Genomic DNA, 17,016 nt, shown 5'->3' with positions numbered 1-17,016 from the left:
TCCCTGTGGTCTTCCAGGGAGGCAGGAGCTACTCGTGGCTGACCGGGGAGAACCTCATCTACACCAACTGGCAGGATGGGGAGCCCCAGCAGATCACCGGCTGCTCCTACATGGACACAGATGGGAGCTGGCGCACAGCTGGCTGCGACACCAAGCTGCAGGGGGGCATCTGCCAGCTCCAAACAGGTGCTGGCCAGGGGCCTGGGGTGGTCTTGAGTGGGACGTGACTAAGGGTTGGAGATGACATCCCACCAGGGACCTTCTGGAGCATGTCCTTGTGGGTGCCCCAGTGTACTGTGGGACCCCAAAATCCTATGCCCCACCACACCTTTACTGTACCATGTGCTCACCAGGTCACTCCCGCACATACAAGTGGAGCTACAGTGGCAGCTGTCCCAAATCACTGGAGGATTCGTCCTGGATCCCCTTCCGGGACCACTGCTACACCTTCCACATGGAGATTACCCTTGGGCAGAAGGACGCCACAAGGAGGTGCCAGAAAGGTATGAGGGTGGTTGTTTTGGTTTGAAAGACAGGTGTTTGTTAGGGAAGTCAGAAACCTCCCCTGGATTGGAGAATGTACACTCTGTCTCTTCGACTGTTACGATTTTGAAATTAAGGGGCTCTCAGGAAAAGACATGGGGATAGGAATAACAGTTCTTTTTCAGTATGTATAATAAGGCAAACAAAAGAACAGCTATGGAATTAACACCATACAGAACTGGAACCCAGTTCCAATCCTCTCTGCCACGGTGCTTTCCCCTTGGTGCAGTTCCTGTCACGGCCAGCAGGGAGCGCTGGTGGCTCCTGGTGGGTGGGGCAGGTGCGATGATCCCCGCGTGGCTGCAGGGGGCGCTGTGATGCGGGCTCGGGGAGCACGCAGTGATGGCGGCTGAGTCCAGATGGGAATGGATGGAGGAGAGAGGCTTTGCTCACGAACCCTGGGGTGGTGGCTGTCCTGGTGTTCCAGCAGGACTCCTGGAAACAGCATGCCAAAATGGCAAGGGTGCAGGGTCCAGCAACAGAAGAGGTGGCAGCTCCTGTCTGAGTTACGGCTGCAGCAGCAGCAGCAGTGACCGTTCTCCTCTGAAGCCAAGAGCGAGCGAGAGCTAGCAACTGACCTTGCTCTTTTTTTATTTGCTTTTAGTGTCACAGGTTCTCTGTCCCTTCCTCTGAGGGAAACTCTCAAAAACCAGAGGGGTTTGCCCTCCCCTGTCTTAAGTACTTATCCATCAGTTCTTTTTTTAGCAACTCAATGGGAAAAATTCCACAAGTAGCAAGTAAAAGAAAAATGAACCCCCAACAGTGGTAAAGGAGAGCGGTGCATCCTTAGAAATGGAAGAAAGTGGGATTCCCCAGGGTGTTTGTGGGTGCAGCAGAGCTCCCTTGTCCCTGTGCTCATGTCTGGCCTTGGTCAGCCATTGTCTCCTTGCTGTTCCATGTTAGGGTTCCCCAGTTGTTATGTGGTTCATGGGTGGGTCCTCAACTTTGTCCTCTGGAGCACTGTTGCTCTCTAACTTGATCCTCTCAGTTCTGGGTTCCTCCATGACAGTCTTCCCTCTGCAGTTGGCGGCACAGTGTTGTCCATCCAGGATGAGATGGAGAACATCTTTGTGTGGGAGCATCTCCAGGCGTACGAGGGCCTTTCCAAGGGGGCCTGGCTGGGCATGACCTTCAACCCCAAAGGTACAAAGGAAGGTTTGAGAGATTTGAGGTTTGAGATACTCCCCCAGGCACCTCCATGAATTCCTACCTGTCTGTGGTGAGGAAAGGAAGCCCTTGGTGGTGGCACCAGTGAGGAGGGCTCATGTCATAGTGTGACCAGGCACACCAGTGTCTCAGGCTGTGCTGGACATACTGTGTGTCCTCCTCTGGCTTGGTGGGATAGGAAACCCAAAGCCTTCTCCAAGGCACTGGGGCCTGCAGATTCAGGAAGGTGTGGTGTAGCCTCTAGTCCTCCCCATCATACCTCCCCACCACAGAATCACAGAATCATTGGATGGTTTGGGTTGGAACAGTCCTTAAAGCCCATCCAGTCCCACCCCCTGCCATGCGCAGGACCACTTTCCACTAGACCAGGTTGCCCAGAGCCCTGTCACACCTCCTTGTACTTTCTCAGCTGGGACAAAGGTAGGGTGTCCTCTTCAGCATCCTCAAGCCTAATTTTCCCATTGTCCAGGTGGCACCTTGGTTTGGCATGACAACACTGCCGTGAACTACTCCAACTGGGGCCAGCACGACACAGGGCCCAGCATGCTTAGCCAGAACAGCTGCTACTGGATCCAGAGCAGCAACGGCATGTGGCATCTAGGCTCCTGCACAAACGTAACCATGGGGGTCATTTGCAAGATCCCCCGAGGTAGGGTCCCCTCTGCTGCCCAAGACTCCTGTTCTGATGTAGGGTGAGCTGGGGGTCTGGGCAGGGTGCTGCATGGCAGAGCTGTTACATTGGCAGCACCAACCACGTTTTGGGTAATTCCAGAGCAGGGGCTTGTATGGGTTGGTGTTGGGGTCTGCAGGTCCCCATTGGACTTGGCGATCGGCTGTGCATGTCTCAGTGGCTGGGTCAGCTACTTGGGGCGGGATGAGGTCAGTGGGACAGTGGTAGAGCAGAGCCAGAGGACCAGCCCAGCTGTTTGTCACCCATTGCCCATGTGGTGCAGCATTAGGAGCAATGCAGGGTGTGGGTCCAGTGGTGCTGGTGGTGGGAAGATGGGAGGGTGTCGTAGCCATGCACTCACCTCTTGGTATTGTTGTTGCAGTGGAGGAGAGCAGCTTTTCCAGGGCAGGTGAGTGGCACCATCTGCCTGGGCACAGTACTCGGACTGGAAACCAGGACTGGGAGCCTGTGCCACAGCCCAGCTTGTGTAAATAACCAAAGGAATGGGGTTTGCGGGTGGGGAATGCCATTCCCAAGTGACTTTGGCCTTGACTTAGGACTCCTCAGCAGCTGGAGCCATCCTTCCATGAAGGTGTATGTCTGCCCAGCCACTTGCCAGACTACTCCTTTTGCCCACACTGCCTGGTCAGTCTGGGGGATGGCCAGCATATCTGCTGGTAGGATCCCAAAGATCCATCCCAGGCAGATGCTAAATATTCATACACACCATGAAAGACCCAGGGAGTCTTTCCAGCCCCAGGAGCTCTGCCAAGAGCAAGATGTCCCAAGAAAAACCAAAGCAGATATGCAGTCACAGAATATGCTGAGTTGGAAGGGACCTACAAGGATTATTGAGTCCAACTCTTTCATTCACTCAAGTGAATGACCCATTCTGCAGTCAAATCCACAACCTTGGTGTTACTGGCATCATGCTCAACCAACTGAGCTAATCTCATTCTAGTAATGTCCTGCTCTGACCCACCACAGGGGAAACAGGCTCCCCAAGGCAGTGGTCGGTCCCAGGGCTGCCAGGGCTCAAGAAGTGTTTGGTCAGCACTTGTAGGCACAGGGTGGGATTCTTGGGTTGTCCTGTGCAGGTCCAGGAGTTGGATTTGGTGGCCTCTGTGGATTCCTTCCAACACAGGACATTCTATGATTAAATGACACTGCCCAGAAACACAGGTCTGGCCGGAGCCCCACCAGCTCCAGCCTCTCCTGCAGGCTGAGGAAGGAACAGTAGCCTTCTGTCTGCCTCTCAACAGCCTTTCCTCCCTGCAGCTCTGCCGGAGAACACAACAACCATCACAGTGGTCGTGCTGTCGATGCTGGCGCTGTGCACTGTGGTGGGCATCGTTGTCTTCCTGTACAAACGCCGACAGAGTGCAGAGCGTGGCGCCTTTGAGAGCGCTCGCTACAGTCGCACCACCTCCAGCCCTAGTGAATCTGCTGAGAAGAACATCCTGGTATCGGACATGGAGATGAATGAGCAACAAGACTAATAGCAGAGGGGACGCTGGGGATGGGGACTTGGGGAGGAGGGAGGTCAGAGAGCATCACACACTATCCCCACGGTGCATGGGGTAGGGGTGGCAGCCGGACTGGTGTGGCAGGGCAGGAAAAGGGGCTGGGGTCCAACCAGGTGGGCAAGAAGAGGGAGCCAGGGTCCCTCCTGTCCTGCATTTCACTGCTGTTGCCTCTGGGCTTGTCCCCAGCTGCCGGGTTTTTTTCCTGCAGCAGCTGTGGAGGCAGTTTCAGGGCTAAAAGCTTTTGAGGAAAACTGCTGCACAAGTTTGAGAGCTTTCCAGCGACATGAACTGGCTCCAAGACACCTTTTCCTTGGGAGAAGGCAAGCACAGGCATTCCGGGCCCTGCAGCAGGCTCTTCCCCCCAGGAACTGAGCTGGTGTCTGTGAAGGCATCCTCCCAGGCAAGAGGTCTCCAAAGCTGATCTACCTCTGCTCTGTGTGCAGCAGCAAGGGCCCTGCCAACTCTCAGCCCCACCACTGTGCTGCTCCTTTCCTCTCTTCAGCCTCTTCCCCCACCTCCAGCAGGCACACTGTTGTATCGATCCAAGTGTGCACCCCCCCCCGATCAGAGATGGAATCCCCCTCTCCTACCTGGCACATTTTTTGAGCTGTGTCCAGCCCCACTGAGGCTGTGGCAGCTTCCCTGTTCTGCAAGCCAGAGCTTGTCCCATTTTCTTTGGTGTCTGTGTTCCCACAAATAACTGCCTGAGAGAGCACCATGGCAAACTGCTGGCTCAGCCCCTCTGGTGGGAGCACCCTCAGCACCCCAGATCCCACAGGAGGAGTTGGGGGCAAAGGCAGGAGATGCTGCCAGAGATTTGGGGCCACCCTCTGTGCCTTGTCAGGCAGGGATGGCATGGGGCTGGGCTCACTTGCCACTGGTGCCTTGTTGGGCACAGAGGGCCAAGGATCAGTGCTGTAGGGTGGGGAGGATTTGGAAGTTTTGGTGGTTCTGAAGTTGGTGATTTGTTCTTTTAAGGAAATGATGATAGCTTTTGTTGCTATACTGTACTGAGTGCGTACTGAATATATATGCTTTTTCACACAGCTGGCTGGGGTGTGTGTGGTTGCCTGTTTCCCATGTAGGGTGTAGCAGAGGAGGAGGTGGAAGAGAAGGAGGAAGGCAGTGTGTGACTAATCCCCTGCCTGGCTTTTAAGCTGTACAGGAAGGAGTGGGGGTGCCTGGGACTGAGCCATCCTCCATCAGCTGCATGCAGCAGCATCCCTGGGATGAAGGATGCCTGGAGACAGCGGGGGTTGTTAGGTCCCTGACGAGGGTTCCCTGACAGAAATGGGATCCAAAGAGCCCCTTGGACCTCTGAAGTGGGGTGACACAGCCCTACAAGAGATACTGCCTTCAGCCCTCTTTCTCTGAGGCTCAAGTTGAGGTTGGTTTTGCTGCAAGAAGAGGAGCAAGCAAATTTTTGTAATTCTCCTTTTTGACACCTGTGTGGATTTTTAAAATCTGTTGATTTTACTTAAACTGGGCATTAAGTGTTTAAGAAACTTTAGGGTGGGATGGGGGAACCAGGATTTTTGTTTACTTTTTGGCAACCTCCAAAAGCTGCCATGACATTTCAGAATGAGGAAGAATCTGGAGCACATGGACCTGCCTCAGCTCCCTTTCTCTCTCTCAGCTTTCTCTGCCTTTATTTCCTGAGGTCCTTTCTCATTTGGAGCAGTTTGTTCTGTCCATGTGCCCATGCCTCCCTGATGTGGGAGCTAGATGCTGAAAAGCCAATTGTGAATAACTTGTCATCCCCAGCTGCTGGAATTCCTGCTGCAGGGGTGCTTGGAATATCATGCTGTGATGGAAGCTGTGCTGCTGGTGGGGATGTAGTCTAGGATTAACTCCTTCTGGATGGGCAGAGGGGTTAGAAAGTCCTAACAAATAAACACTGAGGTTAGGAGTAATGGGTAGGTGTGAAGGAGGAGCAGTGCTGAGGATGCAGCTAGGCAGGGTTGGGGCTACTTTGAAGTGATGAGACCCTGGGCAGGGTGGGAACAGGGTAACACGGGGCATTATGGGTGGGATGGTGGGGAGTAATAGGTGCTAGAGGAAATTCTGTGCCATGGAGAAGCTGAGGAGCTCCCACATCCATGCAGGAGCCATGCAGCAAATATATATATATATATTTGCCTTTTTTTTAACTCTGTGGTTTGTAAGATCCTTTTAGAAGCTTGGAAATAAAATTTCCTTCCCTACTTCTTTTATTCCTTTTATTTTTTCCCCTTCCTTTTAACTGGGAGAAGCAAAACTTGTCTTTCCCTATGTCTCCAACAAGTAATTAATATAAAGCTGAAGTGACGCTTACCTGCCTGCTGCAGAAGAGGTTCCAAGGTGCCCAGGTGAGGGCAATGTTGTATTGATTCCTTGTGTTTTTTGGTTGCATGTCCCATGGATATGATGTCTCTGCTCCACTGGTTGTTTGGAAGTGTTGGCTGGAGTGCTCCCATGAACCCGGCTTCCCCTGCTTGCACTGGTCACTCAGTGCTGTTTCCTCACCTCCCCCTTCTATGGGGCTTCCGCATACCTTCAGTAACCTGGGACTGTCCACACCCACCCCTCCCTTCCCTGGGGTCAGAACCAGCACTGTCCCCGCTCAACTGCTGTGCTGGGAAGAGAAGTGATTTCATAATCACAGAATCACGTAATGATGGAATTGTTTAGGTTGGGAAAATCGTCTAAACTCATCAAGTTCAATCATTCCCACAACACTGTCAAGCCCACCATTAACCCATGTCCCCAGCTGCCTCATCCAAACAGCTTTTAAATTTCAGTGAGGTTTCATTTGGGTTTACATTTGGTTTTGTCATTGATTGGGTGAAGAACACAGGGCAGGCACCTGAAGCAGAAACTATCAGAATGCTTTGGAGGAAGAAATTATTTTTCTCTTCTATTATTTCTCACACAAGAGTTGAGAGGATCTCAGGGAGGGCTGCTCCATGTAATTGCAAAAAGCAACAGAAGTAACATGGAGTGAAATTGCACTGCAGCAGGGAAAAGGAGGCTGGAGTCACCTTCCTTTTAGAGCTTCAACCCTTTAAGTGTGACCTGACCTGAATTCAGGTATGTGTTTTCTCTTCAAAGGAAGCTCAGCAAAGTTTGTACTACTGTCCTGGTTTACAATACAAGATGTATATTCTTTTACCATCTGAGAAGGGTTATCATCTTTATCTCTGTGGGAAATGTCTTCTGTTGATGGGCCATTGAGTCGTACTATATAACTGAGAAGGGTGATCATCCTTATCTCTGTGGAAAGTGTCTTCTGTTAATGGGCCATTGAGTCCTACTGTATAACTGATAAGATTACATCATCCCACTGGGAAATGTTCCAGCCAGGAGGACGAGCCAAGCCTTTCCTACCTAGATAAAAACTGAGGTTTAGAACACCAAAGGCAACCTTTTTCCACTGGATTCCAGAGGAAGAACCAGTCTTTTTTCCACATCATCGCTGAACCCTTTGAAGGAAAACTGCACCAGCACCCTGACTGACAGGGTATCAGGTTGTATTCTGACTCTGTCAGTGGTTTTATTTTTTATTATTGCATGTATTTTGTTTTTCCTTTTTCTCTTCCCTGTTAAAAATTGTATTACTGACTTGAAGTCTCACTGGTTTTGCTTTTCAAACCAGTACATTTATTGGTGCCCAACATGGGGCACAAAGGTACTTAGAAAAAGTCAGCATTGCAATTTTGAACTGTGGAAGCCACCTATTCGCCATGATACTCAACATGTTTACATGGGTTTTATATCTTACCCTCTATATTGTTCCGCATGTGGGGGACTATCTGCCTGTTGTAATGGTCCTATGTAGACCAGGGTATGGTATAAAAATTGCTTTATTGTTCTATTATGTCTATTGCATGATAACCACTGAGGCAGTGAACATCATTCAGAATATATACTCAACTTTGTTTGTCCTAGTCTAGGCTGCTACATCTGGGGTCTCAACAATCGCACCCAGCCCCTGGGGGGAGGGGAAATAGATTATTTTTTCCAATCTTTCAGGCCTGGCTCAGCAGTTTTTAGAAATGTTGAGTTCTCTCTGGATGCCAAGGACATAATAATGCTGTTGTTCTGTTTTGTCTCCTCTGCACAGATTCACAGCCTGCAACATGCTTAGAAACAAAGCACTACATGGTATAGTCCAGCGTATTCTTGAGGAAGAGGAAAAAAGAAACAAATCAACTGCGTCCATGTCTGCACCGAGTGTCACAAAGGAGAAAAGAACCAAACACAAAGCAACAGCATCTCTGTCTACGCAGACTGCCACAGAGGAGAAAAAAGCCAAGAGAAAAGCAACAGCATCTGTCTCTACGCACACTTTTACCCAGGAGGAAGGAACCAAAAGTGCCATCAGCATCTCCACACAAACTGTCACCGAACCAGAACAGCCCAGACCAGTAGCTGTTGCCCCTGTTCAGAAGAAGAAATCAAAGAGCAAATCAGTTCACATAGTCATTGATGAGGACGTGGCAGGACCTTCACACCCAGCAGAAGAGACAGAGCCAGAAATCATCACTCGCTCTCTATCCCTGGGTGAGCTGTGTGACCTGTGGAGGGAATTCACCCGCCAGGCAAACGAGTCCATCCTGACCTGGCTGCTCCGCATCTGGGACGCTGCAGCCAATGACACAGTTCTGGATGGAAGTGAGGCCAGGCAACTGGGATCTCTGTCCCGGGATGTGGTCATTGACCAGGGGATCGGGAAAACCCAAGAAACCCTCAGCCTCTGGCGGCGACTGCTGACAAGTGTGAAGGACAGATACCTTTGTAAAGAAGATCTCCAGGTGCACCAAGGAAAATGGAGCACAATGGAACTAGGTATCCGATGCCTGAGGGAACTGGCTGTGCTGGAGATCATTTTCTCAGAAGATGAGAGATTTCCCAAGAGCCCAGACTGTGTCCGGTGCACGTCACAGATGTGGTTGAGGTTCGCACGGCTTGGACCAGAGATGTACTCCCGTTATGTGGCAATGCTGCAATGGAGGGAAGGTGAGGACATGGTAGGCGTCTTGGCCAAGAAACTAAGAATTTATGAGGACACTGTCACTGCCCCATTTCCTACCCATGTCTCGTCCGTGGAAACAAGGCTGGTTGAGCAAGTCTGGAGCTTGATTGAAGAGGGCCATCAGAAACTAACAAAAGAACTTAAGGAAGAAAACTACCAGATCTCACCAGAACCAACAAGAGTCTCTGCCATTAGGAGCCGGCGTTTCCCAGCCAGGGAGAGAGGACACACTCCACGAGGTAACCTCTGGTTTTTCCTTCAGGAAAATGGAGAAGACATAAGGAAGTGGGATGGAAAACCCACCTCCTCCTTAGCAGCCCGGGTACATGAACTGAAAAGAGGGACACCCAACATGAGAAGCTCATCTAGAGTCAACGCTGCTCCAGTCTCTCGTGCACAGAACTCCAAACAGTATCAGAATGATGATATGACTGATCCTCTTGAAGGGACCTCAAGAACCTATTTACAGGAAGAGAGCAACGTGTACCAAGACCAGGAATAGAGGAGCCCTGCCTCTAGCCAGGTAGAGGAGAGGGACAATCGGATCTATTGGACTGTGTGGATCCGATGGCCTGGCACATCCGACCCACAGAAACATAAGGCTTTGGTTGATACCGGCGCCCAATGTACCCTGATGCCATCAGGGTATGTAGGAGAAGAGTCAATCTCTATTTCTGGGGTAACAGGAGGATCCCAGCAGCTGACTGTAGTAGAGGCCGAAGTGAGTTTAACTGGGAAAGGGTGGCAGAAACACCCCATCGTGACTGGCCCAGAGGCCCCATGCATCCTCGGCATAGACTATCTTCAAAATGGGTATTTCAAAGACCCAAATTGACATCGTTGGGCTTTTGGGATAGCTGCTGTAGAGACAGAAGACATCAGAAAACTGAATACCTTACCTGGTCTCTCAGATGACCCCTCTGCTGTGGGACTACTGAGAGCTGAAGAGCAACAGGTACCAATCGCCACAACAACAGTACACCATCAGCAATACCGTACTGACAGAGACTCTGTGACTCCCATCCATGAGATGATTCGTAAACTGGAAAGCCAAGGGGTGGTCAGCAAAACCCACTGTCCTGGTTTGAAAGACAGGTGTTTGCTAAGGAAAGCAGAAGCTTCCCTTTGGACTGAAAAAAAAATGTGATCCTTCCTTCCTTCCTTCCTTCCTTCCTTCCTTCCTTCCTTCCTTCCTTCCTTCCTTCCTTCCTCCGATTATTATAATTTTGTAATGAAGAGAGCTCTCAGGCAAAGATATGGGGGTAGGAATAACAGTTCTTTACTAGTATATCTAACAAGACAAACAAGAACAACAACAGCTATGAAATTACCCACAAACAGGACAGTAACTCAGTCCCAGTCCCTTTCTGGCTGCAGGCACCTTTTCCCTGAGCTGCAGTTCCTGGTGCTGGGGGCGGGCAGGTCCCGCAGAGCCGCAGGAGGGCTGGGGGTGATGGCAGCGCTGTCCCAGGGGGAGAGAGAGAGAGATGGAGAGAGCTCTCTGCTCACGGTGTGGGTCCCGATGCTCAGCAGAGTTCTGGATGGTGGCAGGTTACAGCGAGAAGGCAGCAGGGCAGGGTCCGAGAGCAGTGAGGATGGCTCCTGGTGCTGGGTTGGCAGGGATAGGGCTGAGGTGGTGATCGTCCTTCTCATCCGAACTTCGCGGGGGAAAATGGGGCAAGATCCAGCCTTAAGCTTCCTCTTCTGGCTGTTTGAATCTCGTGGGGTTTCCCTCTTCTCTCTCTCTCCTCCCCCCCCCCCCCCCCCCCCCCCGCCCTTGTCACCAGGGCCCAGTCAACAGGTATCTTAGCATGACAATGGGGAAAATTCCACAGAGGGAAAAGGGAGAGAACCAACCCCCAACAACCACTCACCCTTCAACAGCCCCATCTGGCCTGTGCACAAGTCTGATGGAGAATGGACATTGACTGTGGACTATCGTGCATTGAATGAAGTGACTCCACCACTGAGCGCTGCCGTGCCGGACATGCTAGAACTCCAGTACGAGCTGGAGTCCAAGGCAGTAAAGTGATACACCACCAGTGACATTGCCAATGCATTTTTCTCCATTCTTCTAGCAGCAGAGTGCAGTCCTCAGTTTGCTTTCACCTGGAGGGGCGTGCAGTACACCTGGAACTGACTGCCCCAGGGGTGGAAGCACAGTCCCACCATCTGCCATGGACTGATCCAGGCTGCACTGGAAAAGGGTGAGGCTCCCAAACATCTACAGTATATCAATGACATCATTGTATGGGGGAGCACAGCAGGGGAAGTCTTTGAGAAAGGAGAGAAGATTATTCAGATTCTGCTGAAGGCTGGTTTTGCCATTAAGCAAAGTAAGGTTAAGGGACCAGCTTAGGAAATTCAGTTTCTAGGAGTTAAATGGCAAGATGGACATCGTCAGAGCCCAACAGAGGTAATTAACAAGATCACCGCTATGTCTCCACCAACCAACAAGAAGGAAACACAAGCTGTCCTAGGTGCCATAGGCTTTTGGAGAATGCACATCCCTGAGTACAGCCAGATTGTGAGTCCTCTCTACCTGGTTACCCGCAATAAGAATTATTTCCACTGGGGCCCTGAACAACAGCAAACCTTCGCCCAGATCAAGCAAGAGATCGCTCATGTGGTAGCCCTTGGTCCAGTCAGGACAGGACCAGAGGTAAAGAACATGCTCTACTCTGCAGCTGGAAACCATGGTCTATCCTGGAGCCTTTGGCAGAAGGTGCCTGGTGAGCCTTGGGGTCGACCACTGGGATTCTGGAGCAGAAGCTACAAAAGGTCTGAAAACAACTACACTCCCACAGAGAAGGAAATTCTGGCTGCCTATGAAGGAGTTCAAGCAGCCTCTGAAGTAATTGGCACTGAAACACAGCTGGTTCTGGCACCTCAACTACCGGTACTGGGCTGGATGTTCAAGGGAAAGGTTCCTTCCACACATCACGCCACTGACACCACATGGAGCAAATGGATTGCCCTCCTGGCTCAGTGCGCCCGTATTGGAAATCAAAATCGCCCTGGGATTCTGGAAATAATTACAAACTGGCCTGAAGGTGAGACTTTTGGGTTATCTTCTGAAGAAGAGGAGCAAATGGCACGTGCCGAGGAAGCCCCACCATATAATGAGCTACCAGAGACTGAAAGACAATATGCCCTTTTCACTGATGGTTCCTGCCGAGTTGTAGGCACTAACCGAAAACGGAAAGCTGCAGTATGGAGCCCCACACGACAAGTTGCGCAAGCTACTGAGGGAAAAGGTGGATTGAGTCAGGTCGCAGAGTTAAAAGCCGTCCAGCTGGCTTTGGATATTGCTGAACGAGAGAAGTGGTCAAGGCTCTATCTCTACACTGACTCATGGATGGTAGCTAATACTCTGTGGGGATGGTTGGATGGCTGGAAAAAGGCCAACTGGCAGCGCAGAGGGAAACCCATCTGGGCCGCTGAGATTTGGCAGGACATTGCCAGCCGAGTAAAGAAGCTAACCGTGAAGGTTCGACATGTAGATGCACATGTACCCAAGAGTCGAGCTAATGAAGAGCATCACAACAACAAGCAGGTGGACTGAGCTGCCAAGGTGAAAATATCACAGGTGGATCTAGACTGGCAGCACAAAGGAGAATTATTCCTAGCTCGTTAGGCCCATGATGCCTCTGGTCATCAGGGGAGAGACGCAACATACCAATGGGCCCGTGACCGAGGGGTGGACCTTGCTATGGACAGCATCTCACAGGTCATCCAGAACTGTGAGACCTGTGCCACAATCAAACAGGCCAAGCGGGTGAAGCCTCTGTGGTACGGTGGACGATGGTCAAAGTACAGGTATGGGGAAGGCTGGCAAATTGACTACATCACCCTTCCCCAAACCCGCCAAGGCAAGAGCTACGTATTGACCATGGTGGAAGCAACCACAGGATGGTTGGAAACCTACCCTGTGCCTCATGCTACTGCCCAGAACACCATCTTGGGCCTAGAAAAGCAAGTCCTTTGGAGGCATGGTACCCCTGAAAGAATTGAGTTAGACAATGGATCCCATTTCAAGAACGGCCTTATCAACACCTGGGCCAGAGAACATGGTATTGAATGGATATATCATATCCCTTACCGCGCGCCAGCTGCCAGGAAAGTTGAACAGTGCAATGGACTCCTTAAAACTACCCTGAAGGCACTTGGTGGGTGAACGTTCAGAAATTGGGAAATGAACTTGGCAAAAGCCACCTGGGTGGTCAACACCTGAGGATACATCAATCGAGCCAGTCCTGCCCAATCTGAACCCCTGCACAAGGTGGATGGAGATAGAATCCCTGTGGTACACATGAAAGGTATTTTAGGAGACTCTTTGGATTAATCCCACCGCAGGCAAAGGTAAACCAATCTGTGGGATTGTTTTTGCTCAAGGACCTGGTTACACTTGGTGGGTAATGCAGAAAGATGGGGAAACCTGCTGTGTACCGCAAGGAGACCTTATTTTAAGAGATAACTGTGTGTAGAGTTTCATTCTGTAATATAAATATATCTGTATGAGGGTATTGGTTTGGGTATAATGTAGATGGTAATAGAATAAGGGGTGGATTATGTCCTGGTTTACAATACAAGATATATATTCTATTACCATCTGAGAAGGGTGATCATCCTTATCTCTGTGGGAAATGTCTTCCGTTAATGGGCCATTGAGTCCTACTGTATAACTGATAAGATTACATCATCCCACTGGGAGATGTTCCAGCCAGGAAGACAAGCCAAACCTTTCCTACCTAGATAAAAACTGAGGTTTAGAACACCAAAGGCAACCTTTTTCCACTGGATTCCAGAGGAAGAACCAGTCTTTTTTCCACATCATCGCTGAACCCTTTGAAGGAAAACTGCACCAGCACCCTGACTGACAGGGTATCAGGTTGTATTCTGACTCTGTCAGTGGTTTTATTTTTTATTATTGCATGTATTTTGTTTTTCCTTTTTCTCTTCCCTATTAAAAATTGTATTACTGACTTGAAGTCTCACTGGTTTTGCTTTTCAAACCAGTACAACTACTGATGTGAAACAGTGAAGATCAGAAGATGGTTTATTTATTTATATTTTAATCTGAAAGAAATGTGCCCTTTGGGGAAAAGCTCAGTTTGTAATAACCAGAGGCCCTTTCTTACAGGCATGAAGAATGTCTGCCTTTTATCAACTCTTCTAAACTTAAATTGAGCATGCTCATTTTAAAAGACTCATTCAAAAATTCCATTAGATCTTGTTCAAAATGGGTTCATCTGGAGAAGGATACAAAATAGTCTTCTTACTTTAATCATCTTTAATTTCCCTGCTGAATACGAAGGTATTAGACAGAGGGAAGGCAGCACCTCCAAGGCAGGCAACTAGGACATTCTAAATTAGTCCCTGGCAGGTGAGCTGCCCATCAGCCCACAAATCAGCCCTGGATCACAGGCTACTGTGGCGGTGTGGAAGGGAAAATGTCCCTTTTATTTTCAGAAGCAGTTTATAGTATATGTAAGTGCAGCACACCACACCCAGACCACAGGTTTGGCTTCATCTGATAAAACTGAGTCAGCCCCAGGTGTTGGCACAGCCTGAGCCTCCCATTGTGTCAGCTCTGGTGCACTCACTGGGTGCTGGCAGATCTAAACTGGGTCATGTGAACAGTGACCTGAAGTTCGCTGTTCTGAATAAAAACAGGAGACTGGGGCAGCTTGGTGAGCTGCAGTGTCTACATCATACCTGATGCAGGTGTGAAGAGTCCTGTACTCCGAGGCTAAATCCCTCAATTTGGTAGGTAAAAGCAGAGCTAAGCTGCTTTGGATTTACTCATCATCTGCATTGAATACTTGCAGCCATGCACCCAGATGGCCCCAAAATCCATGGTGTGTGGGAAGCACTCTAATACATTTGGGAGCCCTACAGCACAGGTGGTGCAGAGTCCAACCTGCTGCGCTCAGCCCTGCTAAAGGCATGTAGTGGGTTTGTCTACAAGCTGTAGCTAGCAGAATGTAGAGAGGGTGAGGACCCTATTCAGCTGAGCTGCTCTTTGCCACTCACAGTGGTGCTTGTGAAGGTCACAATTCAGTGTTAAATGTTCAGGAACACTAATGTGCTGAGTGGCTGCAGCACAACCGAGGTCAGGGTTTTGCAGAGCCATGGACATGTCTGGGCTGTGAAAAGTGGGTACTGCCTTTTTGAATCAAATTGCACTTAACAGCTGTTTTCATTTCACCCTATGGCAAAAACTGCTACTCTAAAAACAACCTGTTTGTGCAAAATGAGTTGCCACAAGACCTTTGTTTTCTCATTCCCAGAAGCAAGGCATAAGCTTTACTCAGAAGGTATTAATCTGTGTGGGATAAAGGAGGAATCCAATGTTCTGTGTATGTGGTGTCTGCTTAGTAAGTAATTTTGTTCAGTAATAATCAAGTATGCTGGGTGCCCCTCACTTGGGATGCTTACCAGTCAAATTATCACATAGAGTTCCTGCTTAATTGTTACCTTCTAATTCATGCAGTCAGTACACAGTTTTTAAGGCCCAGTGTGGACACCAGTGAGCATGGTCCTACATATAGATCAGGTTTCCAGTGATGGACAATAACCAATACGGTGTTAACCAGCAGCATAGGGTATATTAAGATATTAAGTTTACAAAATCATGCTGTCTCGTCACAGAGCAAAAATAATTATAATGTATTGAGCAATATGTTTCAAGTTCATGTAATTGAAAAAATGTGTAAATCAGGCAAGAATTCAGAAAGTTCATATACAAATGTGTGCCTTAAAAAGAAGTTTAAAAGGATTGATAAAACAAATTTGTACTGATCAATTCTTTTGCTGAGATACAAATGCTCAAGGTACAGTGCAGTGAAGCCTTCAGGCTCTTTCCTAGCTTCACTTCCAAACAGCTGTATTTTCTAGTTGCTTTCCATGGATTCAACTCTGTGTCAGCATTCAAGTCAAGATCTGTTTCCCTTCTGCCTACTGTTCTCCCTTATAAAACAAAGGAAAATCCCCACTTTGTTGATTTTGGGGGTTAGGTTTCTGGTTTTGTTCCTTCTTAGGTATAGAACTTTTCCTATGAGTTGCTGGGAAATGCTGACTGAGGGTATTAACGGGTACTTGAGAAAACAAAGTGCCAGGAGAGCAGCTCCTTTCTAAAAGCCAACTCTGGGTGGGGAGCGGGAGCCCGATGGGGTCTCACACACCTTTGTGGCTCCTGCTGGATGACGGTGAGGAGAACACACCACTCTGTCTCTCGGTGGAGCTGCGCATTTCCATCCTTGCATGAGTCCCTAAAAAAACACCTGTTAGCCCTGGTGTAGGAGTGTTATTCTGGCCAGATGCTGTTAAAGTTATGTGAGGAGATGGAAACCAGCTCTGGTTGATGAGCTGATATTCTTTACTGTTTTGCCGGCTCCTGAATGTTATTTTCAGCCTTTAATTTTACACCAGCTCATTGTCTTTGGGGGTCTTTTGCTCTACAAGATGCTGGATGTCCCTGATTTGCATATAGCCTTGGGCGCACAGTCTCTTGGGTGCAGCGGAAGAGATACCTCATGGAAGGGGGTACAGTTACAGGGTAGGTGATGGGAAGGAATACAAACACAGGATCAGCAGAACACGTCTCAGCTTATCAAGGGATATTAACAATGACAACAAAAGGTAAGTTTTAGAATTTTAATATTTAACATTCTATAGCAAACTATCACTTTAATTAAGAGCTTATTAACACTTGATATTCAAAAGTAAACTGACACCTTAATCAAGAGTTTGTGACTTTGGGGTTTTATTCTTTACAAAAGGGTTGGCCAGGTCCAGGTAAAAAGGAGCTGGGGTGGGGGGAGTCAACTGCTCTCTTGCTGTGCAGTTTTCAGAGGACATGGTTGGAAGCTGATGTTGCTTGGTGAAAGGAATACACCATAACCCAGCCAGGGATGAGCCTCTGCTCATGAGAGCAACCATTTACCCAGGACCTCTTTAACATCTACTGCATTAAAAGAGGGCCCTATCTCCATGTGCTCGTGTTCAGGGAACCCTGAGCCCTCATCCCTGCCCTGAGCCTCCATCCCTGTCCTGCTTGGGCCCTGTCCCCATGTTCCATGGAAACACATAAT

At 49.3% G+C, this 17,016-nt stretch overlaps 1 protein-coding gene across 2 annotated transcripts in view; it reads left to right on the top strand.

The window, feature by feature from the left end:
* MRC2 (mannose receptor C type 2) overlaps positions 1 to 4,952 on the top strand; it is a 28,590-nt gene extending 23,638 nt beyond the window's left edge. The window contains exons 24-29 of one of the 2 annotated variants that reach the window (XM_062507833.1): positions 18 to 186; positions 354 to 503; positions 1,567 to 1,686; positions 2,180 to 2,359; positions 2,763 to 2,789; positions 3,659 to 4,952. In XM_062507833.1, coding sequence (XP_062363817.1) covers positions 18 to 186; positions 354 to 503; positions 1,567 to 1,686; positions 2,180 to 2,359; positions 2,763 to 2,789; positions 3,659 to 3,879 — 867 coding nt within the window. In that variant the 3' untranslated portion in view covers positions 3,880 to 4,952. Of the gene's footprint in view, positions 1 to 17; positions 187 to 353; positions 504 to 1,552; positions 1,687 to 2,179; positions 2,360 to 2,762; positions 2,790 to 3,658 lie in introns of those variants that run through there. The other variant, XM_062507834.1, reaches the window with a different exon arrangement.
* Positions 4,953 to 17,016: the final 12,064 nt, after the last annotated feature.

Source organism: Cinclus cinclus, chromosome 24 (genome assembly GCF_963662255.1).
Source record: "Cinclus cinclus chromosome 24, bCinCin1.1, whole genome shotgun sequence".
NCBI classification, from domain to species: Eukaryota; Metazoa; Chordata; class Aves; order Passeriformes; family Cinclidae; genus Cinclus; species Cinclus cinclus.
Note: the sequence above shows the minus strand (reverse complement) of the source record. Positions and strands in the feature narration are given on the sequence as shown.